At 54.7% G+C, this 13,703-nt stretch overlaps 5 protein-coding genes across 5 annotated transcripts; 3 read left to right on the top strand and 2 right to left on the bottom strand.

The window, feature by feature from the left end:
* Nucleotides 1-2,681: 2,681 nt before the first annotated feature.
* On the top strand, nt 2,682-4,164 carry PG998_005924 (uncharacterized protein; the record flags this gene model as incomplete). Its single annotated transcript, XM_066872742.1, has 5 exons — nt 2,682-2,766; nt 2,879-2,933; nt 2,991-3,158; nt 3,288-3,852; nt 3,946-4,164. 5 exons carry the CDS (start codon nt 2,682-2,684, stop codon nt 4,162-4,164), a joined length of 1,092 nt encoding a protein of 363 aa, XP_066732839.1.
* Nucleotides 4,165-4,252: 88 nt separating this feature from the next.
* PG998_005923 (tRNA-splicing endonuclease subunit sen-15 protein) lies at nt 4,253-4,683 on the bottom strand (the record flags this gene model as incomplete). The annotated part of the gene is made up of 2 exons (XM_066872741.1): nt 4,253-4,501; nt 4,528-4,683. The coding sequence occupies 2 exons, from the start codon at nt 4,681-4,683 to the stop codon at nt 4,253-4,255; spliced, it is 405 nt and encodes a 134-aa protein (XP_066732838.1).
* A 1,572-nt stretch (nt 4,684-6,255) lies between these two features.
* On the top strand, nt 6,256-7,365 carry PG998_005922 (uncharacterized protein; the record flags this gene model as incomplete). The annotated part of the gene is made up of 1 exon (XM_066872740.1): nt 6,256-7,365. One exon carries the CDS (start codon nt 6,256-6,258, stop codon nt 7,363-7,365), a length of 1,110 nt encoding a protein of 369 aa, XP_066732837.1.
* Nucleotides 7,366-8,067: 702 nt separating this feature from the next.
* Nucleotides 8,068-9,467, top strand: PG998_005921 (integral membrane protein-like protein; the record flags this gene model as incomplete). Its single annotated transcript, XM_066872739.1, is given in 3 exon segments — nt 8,068-8,946; nt 8,960-9,129; nt 9,197-9,467. The coding sequence occupies 3 exon segments, from the start codon at nt 8,068-8,070 to the stop codon at nt 9,465-9,467; spliced, it is 1,320 nt and encodes a 439-aa protein (XP_066732836.1).
* Nucleotides 9,468-10,071: 604 nt separating this feature from the next.
* Nucleotides 10,072-12,844, bottom strand: PG998_005920 (PALB protein; the record flags this gene model as incomplete). Its single annotated transcript, XM_066872738.1, has 3 exons — nt 10,072-12,340; nt 12,398-12,750; nt 12,827-12,844. The coding sequence occupies 3 exons, from the start codon at nt 12,842-12,844 to the stop codon at nt 10,072-10,074; spliced, it is 2,640 nt and encodes an 879-aa protein (XP_066732835.1).
* Between the last annotated feature and the right edge of the window lie 859 nt (nt 12,845-13,703).

Genomic DNA, 13,703 nt, shown 5'->3' with positions numbered 1-13,703 from the left:
AAGATACATGATCGGCGGTCAAACTTCGCCTCACTGTGCGGTCTGTAGGGCCGACTGGGGGTCGGGTCGACTTCAGCCTCCATGCTCCAATCGCTGAACGACGTGCCTCGTCAAGGTTCGAGCTCCCACTGGTAACCTAAGCAGAGTCACCCACACCGAATTCAAGGCAAGGTAAGGCCTACATATCTAGGTTGCTTTTTGCTTGAACGTCTGCCAATTATGTGATTGGATGGCCATTTCGACGATGCGGCAGAACAACCCGGCTTCTGCATTGGGCCTGGCAGTGTCGGTTGCGCCAAGTATCTAACACAGCCGTCGACCGACTGGGAGCGAAGAACGACCCAAAAGCAACACACAATGTTCAAGAACACTCTCGATAAACGAGCTCTTGATCGAAAGCCCACCCAGGAGACCATGAACCCGACCCGGCCCCCACTCCGATTGTGCGAGGTATGGCGGGACTAGCCAGAAAGATGAGGACCGAGTCGCATCAGCGGCTGTGGCCGTGATTGGAATCTCACCAGTCGCTAGATTAGCCCCCTCTGGATGCGCCATTTTGATTGTCCGTCGATCTGAGAGAGCGTCCAATCGCTAGTAAAGAAAACTCGACAACCTCGCGGTAGGAAGGGGGGCTGACTTCTTCCTCGTACACATGTGCGAGGAATGAGGAGGCAGCACAGAGAGATTGAGAGGAGTGAGTTGCTCAAGTCAAGCCCTCACATCCCTTGGGCCAATTCCAGGTCATCTATTTGCCCATCCCTACCCATGTGTGTGCTATCCATGATACGACACCGACGACAACGTTAGACATGATTGTCCTACCATGGCTGGTAGCGCTTGGCCCTGTGTCAAGTTTGACAACACAACCCGGGCTTGCCAGTAAGGCAGAAAGTCCTACATATGCGATGCCCTTCTTCTTTTCTTTTTCTCTCTCTTTTGGCTTGGTCGACAAGGGGTGTGCAACGGTCTCGCATTTCCCACTCGCTCGTCACTTCCGTGTTGACCGACCGAGTACATGCGAAGACGACACACCATAACACACGCACGAGGCGTCGCAATCGTGGCACCTCGAGCTCAGCCGCTTCGTTTAGCAGTGGGGTCCTCCCGCATTGAAACGAGAGCCTCTTCCGAGCCGCATCAATCTTACCCAAGTAACACAAAAAAGGTTGCCTGCGAAAAGGGGGGGAGAGAAGAGAGAAGTGAACAACGAAAATCGGGTTATGTCATGTCATCATCACCAGTTGGATGTGCCCAACAAGCAAACACCCGTCTCGCCGGGATTCTCTCCCTCTTCATCTATCTCCTACGTAAGTTCAATAGAGAAACCTTGCCAATCTTAGCCAGTCGCTGGGTAATGTATACATGATGGGTAGGCGGTAGGAGGTATGTACAGTACTACTTCCCTATAAGTGAAGAACATATAGCAAGCAATCTTTATTTTTGGCAGTTTACTTTCATCTATTCGAAATTGAGGCACACATGCGCACCCACGCTTGGGCAATCCGACCGCCAAAGGGAATAAGCAAACCCTCCAGCATCAGACGTAACAGGCTTCAGGGATATATTATCACTGAAATGTCCTGTATGCTTCTTCTTATTCTTCTTCTTCTTCTTGCTGGCTGTTGTTGGGCGCAAAGACATTCCTTCTTGGGCATCGGGGCGGCTAACGGCCAGCAGCCACTGCCTCGCCCAACTGCCTAGAAACTGTGATGATCACGGCGCCCGTCGTTTGCCTTGATGTTGATGGTTGGTTTCGCATCCATCATTATCCTTTTGTATAAGCTACAAGCTCAGGGAAGCCCTCGTCTAGCTCTCCCCCAAGCAAGCATTGGGTCAGTGAGCAGACTAGGCAACAAATGTAGTGCCTTTTGCCTTGGCTTTCATGCCTCCTCCTCCCTCCCCTGCCTCCCTCCTGCCGTTATAGAAGGCCAACCGACATTTGGGGGCCGGGGTCATGTCATACTTGATGCCCGGGCAGCCTCTAGGTATCAAGTCCCATCAAGTCCCTCCGACGGTGGGGGGCTTCCCCCAACGGAAGCCCTCCCATCTTCCCCAACGGAAGCCCTCCCATCTTCCCTAACGGAAGCACTTCCACCTTCCGAAAAGGACCCCGCACCAGCATCGGAAGCATGGCGTTTTGAGCCGCCTTTGCTTACTGATTCTTTCGCATTATGAGCGCATGCATATAGTCCCGGTGTATACTACATACATGCGCTTTCTGCCAGGGCAAGCATTCCATATTGCTGCATGCGAGGCAACCTAAACTTAGATATCGCGATTTGTCAAGAGCCCCTTTTCTCGCACACTCACACACTCACACACACACTCTCTCTGTCTATCCCCGACTATTACGTCAAACGAGACAAAGAGAAAGAGAAAAATGTACGCGTACATACATGATAGATAGCAGTATCAAAATAGCATTTGCAAATGTTCTGACACACGATACTTCGGCCGCCGAGCTGAGCCGACTTTGACCCCACCAAACCAGAGTCCACCCCGCATTAGATGGAGATGCAAAAGAATATTGCTTCAGAAGATGGCGTGCGCGTTATCTACACAGATTTTATGTGATTTTTTTTCAATTAGGAAAGGAAAGGAATGCCAAGTCACACGACACATTCCCTTATTTGCATTCACAAGTGGAAAGTCACAGGCTGAACCCCTGAGTGAGAGAGAAAATGGCTTCTTTGCCAGCTACGATGAAGGCCGTCGTCTTCGACGGTCCTCATAAGGTCTCCCTGCAAGAGCGGCCCGTTCCCGCAAGTGAGTCCATACAATATCAGAATTTGTGGTGTCATGTAGTATGACGACATTTGGTCATGATGAAGATCAGGCTGGGAGAGGCTAATAGGAGTACTTTGTTCTCATTCTCTAGTCCAAGATGCCCGGGATATCATTGTCAAAGTCCAGAGCACTGCACTATGCGGCTCGTAAGTGTCACCTTGTGCTTATCCCCAGAAGAAGAAAATGAAGCAATGACTAACTAGTGCTTCAACATCCTCCCATAGCGAACTCCATACATTCCGAGGACTTCACCCGTCAGCCACGGGGTTCATCATGGGCCATGAGTTTACTGGCGAAGTGGTAGCAGCTGGACAGGGGGTGAAACTAGTCAAGGTTGGAGACAAAGTGGTATCACCGTTCACAACGTCCTGGTAGGTTGGGAAATGCGTAAGGCTCATTGCCAAGGTCTTTTCTTTCGCGTCCGAATCTAACCGCCGGTTACTTGTTCCCGGCTGGCTTACTATCTTCTGAGAAACACTCGCTGATATTGTGGGCTTCAGCGGAGAATGCTTTTACTGCAAGAACGGCGCGACGGGTCGATGCACCGAGAGCCTTCTGCTGGGATGCGAGAAGCTCGACGGGGCACAGGCCGAGTACGTGCGCGTGCCCAACGCCGACGGGACCGTCATGGTGGCAACCAAGGAGATTGACGACAACGCGCTCATCCTTATGGCCGACATCTTCCCCACGGGCTTCTTCGGCGTGTCCAACGCCTTTCGCAACCTCGGCGGCGAGCAGAAGCCGTCCGAGGTCACGGCTGTCGTGATCGGCTGCGGACCCGTCGGTTTATGTGCTATTGTGTCCGCCCTGGAGTACAAGCCCAAGCACCTGTTTGCCATTGATGGCGTCGAGAGCCGCCTCGAGCTGGCCAGGTCCCTTGGCGCCGAGCCCCTGAACTTCGTCAAGGACAAGGACGGCATGATGGCCCGGATCAAGGAGGTGACGGATGGCCGCGGCGCCGATGTTGTCATTGAGGTAGTAGGACTGAGCCCAGCCCTACGAACCGCCTTCGACGTCCTGCGTCCCTTTGGATTCATAAGCTCCATTGGTGTACACAACGCTGAGGTACAGTAACCCCCTCCTCCTCCCCCTAAGGCCCATAGCCTTTTATTTGAAGAGGTGGCGGCTGCGCTGACACAAACACCCACTTGCTCATAGATTCCCTGGAATGGGACTGAAGCGTATGACAAGAACCTGAGGCTTCAGATGGGCCGCTGCCCTGTCCGCTCGGTATTTCCCGATGCACTGAAAGTCCTGGCCAAGCAACAGCATCTGTTTGGGTTTATGTTCGAGAAGATCATGCCTCTGAGCGAAGCGGTGGAAGGGTACGATCTGTTTGACAAGATGAAGGTACAAAAGGTCGTATTTAAGCCTTAAATAGTCCCAGTAGTCGTAGTAGTAGTAGGGTCATCTTGAATGGCTCCAGGTAGTAAACCCCCGAAAACCGAGTTATTGGTTTTCCTTTTCAGTTTTGACGTGGCTTAACAATGCCATCGTGCACAAAATAGTAAACAACAGTCGAGTCGTCGTGGACAATGGCCATGAGTAGGCGCTTGCACCGGCCCTCGGCCAAGGGCTCTGACAGCTCCACGGAATCGAACACTGCGGCTAGTTGCTTGAGAGTGAGTTTCTCGTTCAGGTGCATGGGCACCACCCATTCAATCTCGGGCGTCTCTTCCACGGTGTAGGTGGCATGGGTCTTGACAAGCTCGACCTGATCGTCCGGATGAAGATACAAACGGCGAGGGGGAGTCCGGTAATCAGAGGCCGCGGAAGCAGCGTTTTGTCTTGCGCCTGTTTGTGTGTGTGGGATTCCAGGAGGGTCCAGTCGTGCTGGTTCTCAAGGTTCTCATAGACGGTGCTGGCCAGATCGCTGAGGTATTCTGGATGCGCCATGGCGACGGGATACAAGCCCGGGACGATCCGAAGCAAGCTGTGACGAGAATGGAGGTTGGTCAGTTTGTTTGTTGGGTATTCACGCCTAGCAGGGAATAAGGACGTTGGTGGTCCAGCTCTCAAGACAAATTGAGGCGGTGACTGGCAGCAGTTTGGCACAGGTTTGATTGATTGAGTCGGGGGTTCTGCTATGTATCTCCACAAGCCTAGGCGTTTCGGCCAGGCATCTCAACGGCTACTCCACTGAATGCCGTGTATGTACATAGATATTTACAAGTGAAATGTCGATGTTGACTTAGCATGCAAGCACACATAGCATTTGGATGAAGACGATATGCGAAAGCGATCCCGCCCTCTCCGATGCGCTGCGCAGCCGGTGACGTGTCCAGGACGTGGCTCGATGCTCGTCCATGATGACAGCAGTTCCAAGCACTTATGATGCTCGGATGTATAATACGGACCACAGCAAACGGTTGTCTGGTTGTGGCTGATCCTCAAACCTGCTTTTCCGGTCATGCTTTGGCGTCGCTGTGTGGGAGGCCAGGAGGGTTCGACGGTGACGTAGCGGGCTACTGTAAAGTGCCGGGTGTGGCACGAGGCCCCCAAGCAGAACCCAAGGACAAAGAACTCCGTAACAAGAGATTCTAGACCACAGAAACAGACCGGGGCCAATTAAACCAGGCCCCCCGCCTTCTGTGTGTGTAGCCAATTCAGTGGACTGCCGCCAGCATTGTTGTTGACTTTGGATTTGGATTTGGACTTCCTTATTTCCTCCTGGCCTCTGGCGCAGTCCTCCGGGCGGGTGTCACGGTGGGATTGTGACGGCAGCATGCATCTATCGGCTGCTTTACAGTTCACACCGCCGACTCATCGCTTTCTCGAGTCTCACAGGCAAAGGAAAGAGCATGGGATATGCCATTCTCGATCAGGACCCTCTGCACGACTGCATCATCCACACATGCCAAGCTGCCCTGCCCGGAACAAGACAGCCGCACTGCCAAGGCTAAGGAGAGCGTAATTCGCTAAGCCATAGCAACGCAATCCAGATCCCGCCTACCGCGTGCAATTTGGGGGAAGGGGAGGGACTTCAATTCGATTCGAACGCGAGTGCTACGTAGATTTCTTCCCCATCCTGTCATCCTCCCGGCTTCCCTGCCCAATCGATCAAACATCTACACACACATACCGCCATGCTTGCTCCTCTTCTTCCCCTTCCCCCTTCTACAACTTTTTTCTTTTGAGTTCTTGATCTTCATCAGCGCCGTTCTCTCTAAACCTTTAATGTTAACGGGCCTCGATCCATTGATCCGCCCAATCCAGATTACTTGCGATTCGATCCACCCATATACCCCTTTATCAATCTCACGGACTGGTTCAAACAAACCCCAGTTTCAATTCGGACTAACGACCCAACAACTGATTTTGTTTGGAATCAAAACGATCTGTACATACCTACAATCGATTTCGACTTTGCGAATCGGAATTTCCAGCTGCCTCACGACCGCTGCTTCAAGTAGCGAGTTGGAAGCTGCCATCGCCTTTGCTCCCGACGCTGCGCCACCCACCCAGACTATGACTTCGATGGCTTCAAGTGAGATATCGTCTACGGAACCCGTTAAACGAACCGGTAACAGCGACGGCCTGGGCGACGATGCTACAGCGACAGAGCTTTGCAATTCACATTCGACAAACGAAGATGGCGCCAGTGCACGGCATCACCAGGCGCAAGAAAGTGTCGGTGCGACAGTCATGAGCGGCGTTGCCGACACAGCCGCGCGCGAGCAGAGATATGAGAATGGCTACCACTTTCCGCCCAAGTACTCGGTGAAGGAGAACGTCATTCAGGGGATGAAGGACTTTTGGGCTTTCTACAATACCGGATTCGGCTTCTTCCTCACCATCTACTCTCTGAATGTTGTGGCGTGGGGCGGTATGTTATTTCTGCTGCTGTGCAATGCAGCGCCCGCCATGTGCGTACCTTCGTGTAACGACATCGACTCGCCGCGGCGCATTTGGATCGAGACCGACTCGCAAATCCTCAACGCTCTTTTCTGCGTGACGGGCTTCGGACTCGCGCCTTGGCGCATAAGAGACCTGGTCCTGCTTCTCAAGTTTCGCTGCGGGAAGAACACGAAAGCGCTCCGGGAACTGGCTGGGGTGCACCGGAATTGGTTCCGCCTCGCGGGCTCCGAGAGTCTCCCAGTCCACATCGGCCCTAAGAACATCAAGGAGACGAGCGCACAATTCCCCGAGACCAGTGTGCCTTGGCCTTTGGAGACAATCTCCAACCCGCCTCCCACGGGCATCCGCGCACCCCCGTCCAAAATGTGGAAACTCGATTTTATCATCTGGTTCAACATCGCCAACACGTGTCTGCAGGTCGTTCTTTCGACCTTCATGTGGGCTTTGAACCGTTATGACCGTCCCAGTTGGTCCACGGGGCTCTTCGTCTGCCTGGCTTGCATCGCCGCCGCTGTTGCCGGAATCACCATGGGACTCGAGGGGAAGCACGTCAAGACGATAGAGGGTGTGCCGTTGACTGATCGGGATCGGGAACGCCTCGCACGTGATAAGGAACTGGGGATCCCTCACCACAACAACATCAAGGACAAGGACCCGGTGGAGCTGGAGAAAAAGGAGAAGAAGAAGGCCAAGAAGGCAGGTGAAGATAAGACAGGCTAAGATAGGCTTGGGCCATTGGTCTTCAGCGAACGACAGATCCAACACACGACGGCGGGAGTCACGGGGATAAAAAAATCATTACGAAAACGACGGATGACTGTGGAGTCTATAATAACGCTGGCACGATCGAAAACAGCCCCATGATGACATAAATAAACGAATATCCTAAATGAAGTGATGCCACAGATGGATGTGATGCTTTACCGCTATGGGTTTCCAAATCCACAGTAGACATGCGAAGTACAGACAGTTTCTCAGATCTACATGCCGGCATGCTCCAATATTGGAATGCAAGCTGACTCATGACCTGCTTGCTGCAGCACCCTAGACTACCCCAGACCCAGCTGATGTGCTAGCGAGCGATAGGGGAAAATAGTGCATGCGGAAAGATCCACAGGGGACTCGTAGCACCGCAGGCGGCAGTAGTAGGGGCCCCAGGGGTCCCAGACAGAAGCCGGATGAGGAGGCAGTGACGATTGATTGCTTATCAGGCGTCGCAGGTCCCAATGTCCACCCGCCTCACGTGTTCCGAAACAGGCACACCCTTCGCTCCCCCAACTCAGCCGCCGGCTTTCCCATCCATCCCGAACAAACTTCCCAGAAACATCATCCGACTGGTTTGTCTTGGTCTTTTCGTCCTATTCACTTGATAGACAGCATACAATTGTCAGTCTCACGGAACACCCGCGCACAACAGACACCATGGCGGTTAAAGCTATGGTGCCCTTCCTCGTGGGCATGATGCTGCTCACGGGTGTCTGCAATACGCTCTTGACCAAGTACCAGGACAATCAGTGCGTGCGCGATTGCGACGGGCCGAACCCCAAGAACTTCGAGCAGCCCGTCCTGCAGACCGCCCAGATGTTCGTCGGCGAGGCCGGCTGCTGGATCGTCGTGGGGCTCATGGCCGCCTACCGCAAGTACTTCAACAAGCCCACGCCCGACGAGGACGGATACCGACCCCTCAACACCAGCGATAACGACGCGACCGTCGTCGGCGGGCAACGCCACAGCGGTGACGAAGAGGATGGTGCGTCCGAGGCCACGCTCACCAACAATAACACGAATGGGGGCGCGGCTGCAGCGAAGAAACCGCGTGCAGACACCCTGGCTGGAATCCGGATCCTCCTCCTGGCGCTCCCGGCTATGTGCGACATCTGTGGCACTACGCTCATGAACGGTGGCCTCCTTATGGTCGCGGCCAGTATTTACCAGATGACCCGTGGAGCCCTGGTCCTGTTTGTTGGTCTCTTCAGCGTCGTCTTCTTGCGCCGCCACCTGCACGCCTTCCAGTGGGTGTCGCTTGTAGGCGTCGTTCTCGGCGTAGCCATCGTCGGTCTCGCAGGCGCCATCAGCCCGGACGCCCAGGCTGGTGCTGGGGCTGGGGCCGATTCTATGACTACCGACCTGACCCGGCGCTTCGCCTCGGCGGCCATGAAGGACGGCGAGGAGGCCATGCCCGAGGCGGTGCGCGTCGTCATCGGTGTGCTGCTCATTGCGGGCGCGCAGATCTTCACGGCCACGCAGTTTGTGCTCGAGGAGTGGATCCTGGAGCGCTCGGCCATCGACCCCATCAACGTCGTCGGCTGGGGAGGGCTCTTTCGGCCTCATCGCAACCCTCGTCATCATGCTCGTCATGCACTTCGCTGTCGGCCAGACCGAAGCAGGTCAGTACGGCATGTTTGACATGGTCGAGGGCCTCAACCAGATGTTTGAGCACAAGGCCGTGCTCTTCTCTAGTTTTGCCATCATGATTAGCATTGGGTAAGTTTTTCTATAAGAAAAGTCATCAAAACCTTTGCCCATAATAATACTCACTCTTCAATTATAGTGGATTCAACTTCTTCGGACTCTCGGTTACGCGCAGTGTCAGCGCCACGTCCCGTTCCACCATTGACACCTGCCGTACGCTCTTCATCTGGATCGTGTCGCTGGGTCTTGGCTGGGAGTCGTTCAAGTGGCTCCAGGTCCTTGGCTTTGCCCTCCTGGTGTACTTTACCTTCCTCTTCAACGGCATCGTGCAGCCGCCCTTCCGGTTCCTCAAGGTGGATGACGCCGAGATCGAGGAGCTACTGCCCGAGGAACCCATCGAGCATAACTAGTGTCATCACTCTTGTCCGGGTTGCCAGGTTGCTATGAAGCTGGGCCACATGACACCCCGAGAGGGTGTTTATTTGGCGGGTCGTTATTCGTTTATACGCAGTATTGCTCAAGCTGAAGACGAATGAGCCAAGGAGCTGTGCTGTTCAGTCATTTGTTAATTAGTGGTCTACCATGACTACTAATACTAAGTTGGTTGGGTTGCTGGGTTGCATTACTGGGTTTGTTTCCATCGACTTTCATGCATAAGGGGGTCTCCAGGTCATTTGCATGTTATTCCGGGCGTTTTAGGAGTTCAGCTCAGACGAAGGGGAATCCGGGTTCGTATAGGGTATTATATGATCATTTCTCATGTCGCGAGTTGGCGAACCAGAGGCTTAAAGGACACTAGCTTACTTTGGCTGTATCGAAAGACTGTATAAAGAAAGATACTACTACACATTCAAGCCCTACGTGACCCGAGGTTATTATTTGCATCTGCCCCTGTGTGGTCTTGCGTGTGACATGGGAGGGGACAAGAGGAAAACAGAGAGACACATAGGCCGAATATACTTCCCCTCTTCTCTATTTGCGTAGGTGGTGATGGTATCTATCTACCTGCACAAGCTAATCATCACTCTCCCACCGCCCAACCCCCACAGGCCCATCACTCAGCACCTCGATATTGAACCCCTCGTCGGCGGCCGCCGCCATGGGGACCCCACCCATGACCTCGACGACGATCCACAGCCCGCGGCGGGCCTGGATGAGGAGCGGGTCGAGGTCGAACTCGCGGGTCCGCAAACCGACGGCGCCGACCTCCATGAACTCGCCCTCGTCGTTATGAACATCCTCGTCGTCGCCGCCCGATGCCGCCACGACGACGCGGTCCGGACCCCGGCCCAGCTCGACGCGCAGACGGACGTGGGGTAGGCTGCGCGGCGTCCCCGGGATGCTGCGTCCACCGCCACCACCGGAGCTGCTCGTGCTACTGCTCAGGTTGGCGCTGCGGCGCGTGAGGATGACGCTGGCGCGCGTGAGCCGGCTGACCTGCACGCGCGCCGTCTTGCGCTCCTCACTGGGGCTTTCGAAGCAGAGCGGGGCGAGGGGTGTGCGCAGCATGCCCGCGGCGTCGGCCGCGACGGGGACCAGGCGGCACTGGTCGATGTTGGCGCCGACCCGCAACGAGAACTCGGCGAGCTGGCCGGGCTCAAAGGTACTACAGACGACCGTGTAGGTGGTGCCCGGGTCGAGGCGGGGCACGCGCAGAAGCGCGCAGCCGCGCCGGTACTCGCCCGAGGTGGCGACGATGTCGCGGACGGCCAGGGTGGTGACGCGGCGGCCCGAGGCCCACACCAAATCTATGTGTACTGCGAGGTCGGGCGACTCGGTGCTCAGCAGGATCGTGAGGGGGCCTCCGTCGTCTATGTTCCTGCCCGAGGGAATCGTAAGGGCGAACTGCGGATTAAATAGGTACGTTGCGGCGGCAGCGTTGCCCCCAGCCGTGCGCCGCGTCCAGGAGCTTCGTAACTCGGTATAGTAGAGCATGCTATCGCGCGCCTTGGTGATGGCCAGAGGACAGCGGGAGAAGAACGAAAGCGTAAAGGCATAGCTGGGCAGTGGGAGGCCCTGTTGTGCAACAACAATGGTGTACGATACACCCTTCTTAGCCTCGAAGGGAGCAAGAGTCTGAGGGGAGTCGACAAAGGGGCCACGATATAGAGATTTGTCCCCCAGCTCGACCCGGCAGCCGTTAGCGTTATCAAAGATATACAAGCTCATGAAACCAAGGCTTGTAGACACATCGGTAAGCCTTGAGTTTGACCGCGCCCTGGCAATATCCAACTCTGTATCCTGAAAGTGACGGCTTAATAGGATCCAAGCAGTTCCCGAGGCCGACGCAGCCATCGAATACTGTACATTGTGGGCAAAAGAGAGAGATATACTCGGCGACGGTAGCTCCCAAACGAAATGGTGGTCCTGACGTTCAGTAAAGAGACCGGGGTTCCAGTTCAAGTATAAGGACTCAAAGTTTTGCGTCACGTCGTGGAAACTTATCCAGAAAGAGCCAGGCTTCAGCTTGATGGGGTGGTCGCTAGGAGTTTGGCGTGCGTCTGACGATCCTATTCCTTTCCAGACCAAACCAGCACACCATGGGTTTTTGACGAGCATCCTCTTGTTTCCTTGCGACTCGGATATATCCAGGACAGCATAATCATGCTCACCCACCAGACCCGATGTCTCCTCTTCGGCAGCGGACAATCTCCCGGTCCCTAACGTGACTATAACATCGCCGTAATCGTAGGCTTTCTTCACTCTTGCCCAGGTCTGATCGAAGTCGATATCGTCGCTCTGGAGAAATAGCTGCTGCGGGATCCAGCCTGTGATTATCCACAAATCTGTCCCCGAATTGCTCCCAGGAAAGTCGTAACCTCCCCGCACTTTGAGATAGGCCTTTTCCATCAGGGCAGGCCAGACCAGCTTAGGGTTCTGGCGATCCACCACATAAAGTGTCCGTTCGTTGTGCGAAGAGGGCAAACGGTCGTCGATGACGACTTTGCGAAAACAGCCGTTGAAGTTCATACGGAATACGTACTTCCCGTTCTCTGAGACTTGCGGTTGGCCCTTCTCGGAATCTATAGGGAACATGACAGCCGGTAATATAGAGGCGGGGCCTGGCCGTAGGTGTTTGATGCCGGCACCAAGGCTGGCGACCACGGAGCAGTCCGTTGTGATATCTTGAACCAGGTCAAAGTCATCTTCAGCTTCCATCAAAAGCCGTTTCGAACATCCGCCGTCGTTGGTACTGGTCCCACTCCCTACAATGTCCCATGGCCGCTTCCAGCCAGCAAAGACGTCTCGCTGACGACCTGATAAAGAGAACTCGGACGCATCACTGCCGCAGCTTGTCAGTCGTGGTTCCACTTGAGCACTGGGCTATCATATGGCCTACGTAAAAGATGAGCCGCGGAATTCTTCTGGGTCCGGATCTGATTCCCACGGGGGGAACTTATTGCCATGCAGCTTGGAGCCGCGGAGCAATATAGTCTGCTCGCTGATGGGGATCTGGCGCGAGAGACGTGGCAGCTTCAGACGCTTCTCCACCTGGCTCACGGTATCAACAGCTCGAGCAACCTTTTTCAGTCGCTCTGCCAGGGATAGCAGGTCGCTGCACTTCTGCCTCAACCTTGCCTTCTCGGCGGGTACCCGGGCCACACCAGCTGCCTTCATGTACAGCTCAGTAGACGCGATAGCATGGTCTAGAGCTTCTTGCCCCGAGCATCGCAGCGCCTGTGCTTCCCGTTTCTGGTGGAGGTCGGCAGTTAGCAACCAAAAATCCCTCGCAGTCGTTCAAGTGAATACACTTGAGGATAATGTTTACCTTCGCTTCAGCCTCCATGTTTCAGGAAGCGGGATCATATATACAAGTGGTGGGAGACTGGGACGTGGGAGGGCGAAATGGAAACAAAAGCCTCACCCATAGCAACCGATGGTGGGATCTTGGCCGGCGAAGAGGAAGGGCTGAAATAGTGTGGCACCTTGTTGGTGCCGGGCGTGCATGTCGATTGCTTGATATGGGATTTTAGTCGCAAGGTTGATTGAAGACGAGCTGACAGGCCCCGCCTTGCTGGTCGTTGCTGGGGATCAATCAGTGAGGCGTGCCTGGACAAGAACGTATGCAGGCGGTCCGTTGCGGGATAGGTCGCCTGGAGGATGGGGTAGCAATGCAGAAGGCAGAAGCCGTTTGCATGCTGAAATACGATAAGTAACAAATGGGTGTGAATAATGCATCAAAGGAAAGAAAGGGTGGTTGAGGTGGGTTTCTGTCTGTACCTGCCGCTAGCGACAGCGGCCAGCTTCGTCCAAGATATCACGGCGTCTGTGTTATCCATCTATCGGATTCATCATCATCGTTGTTTGTTACTATCGAACAGCTTGCTGCACGGATGATCCTTTCTCCTCCTGGCTCGCCACTACTCGTTCGGCTATCTGATCTGGTATTACGTCTGAGTCGCTGGGCTGGCTGGGAGCCATCGGCAGTAGGGTACGGGGACGGCGACTTTTCTTACTCACCACTCGCCCACTCCAAGCAGCTTGCCGAGAGGGGAAAGGCGGGCGCGCCATCTCGATAAGATAACGCTTTAATGGCCGAGGTCCCCGTCATCACAGGCCTGCGGGCAGGTAGCCATTTCTGTAACACCGCTCGACGTCGCCTACAGACGTAGACAACAGATATACATATATTCGTTGACTGCACG

Source organism: Apiospora kogelbergensis (genome assembly GCF_038363985.1).
Source record: "Apiospora kogelbergensis strain CBS 113332 chromosome Unknown utg000003l_segment0_segment0, whole genome shotgun sequence".
NCBI classification, from domain to species: domain Eukaryota; kingdom Fungi; phylum Ascomycota; class Sordariomycetes; order Amphisphaeriales; family Apiosporaceae; genus Apiospora; species Apiospora kogelbergensis.
The sequence above is the reverse complement of the archived record's forward strand: the minus strand, read 5'-3'. Positions and strand labels throughout refer to the sequence as shown.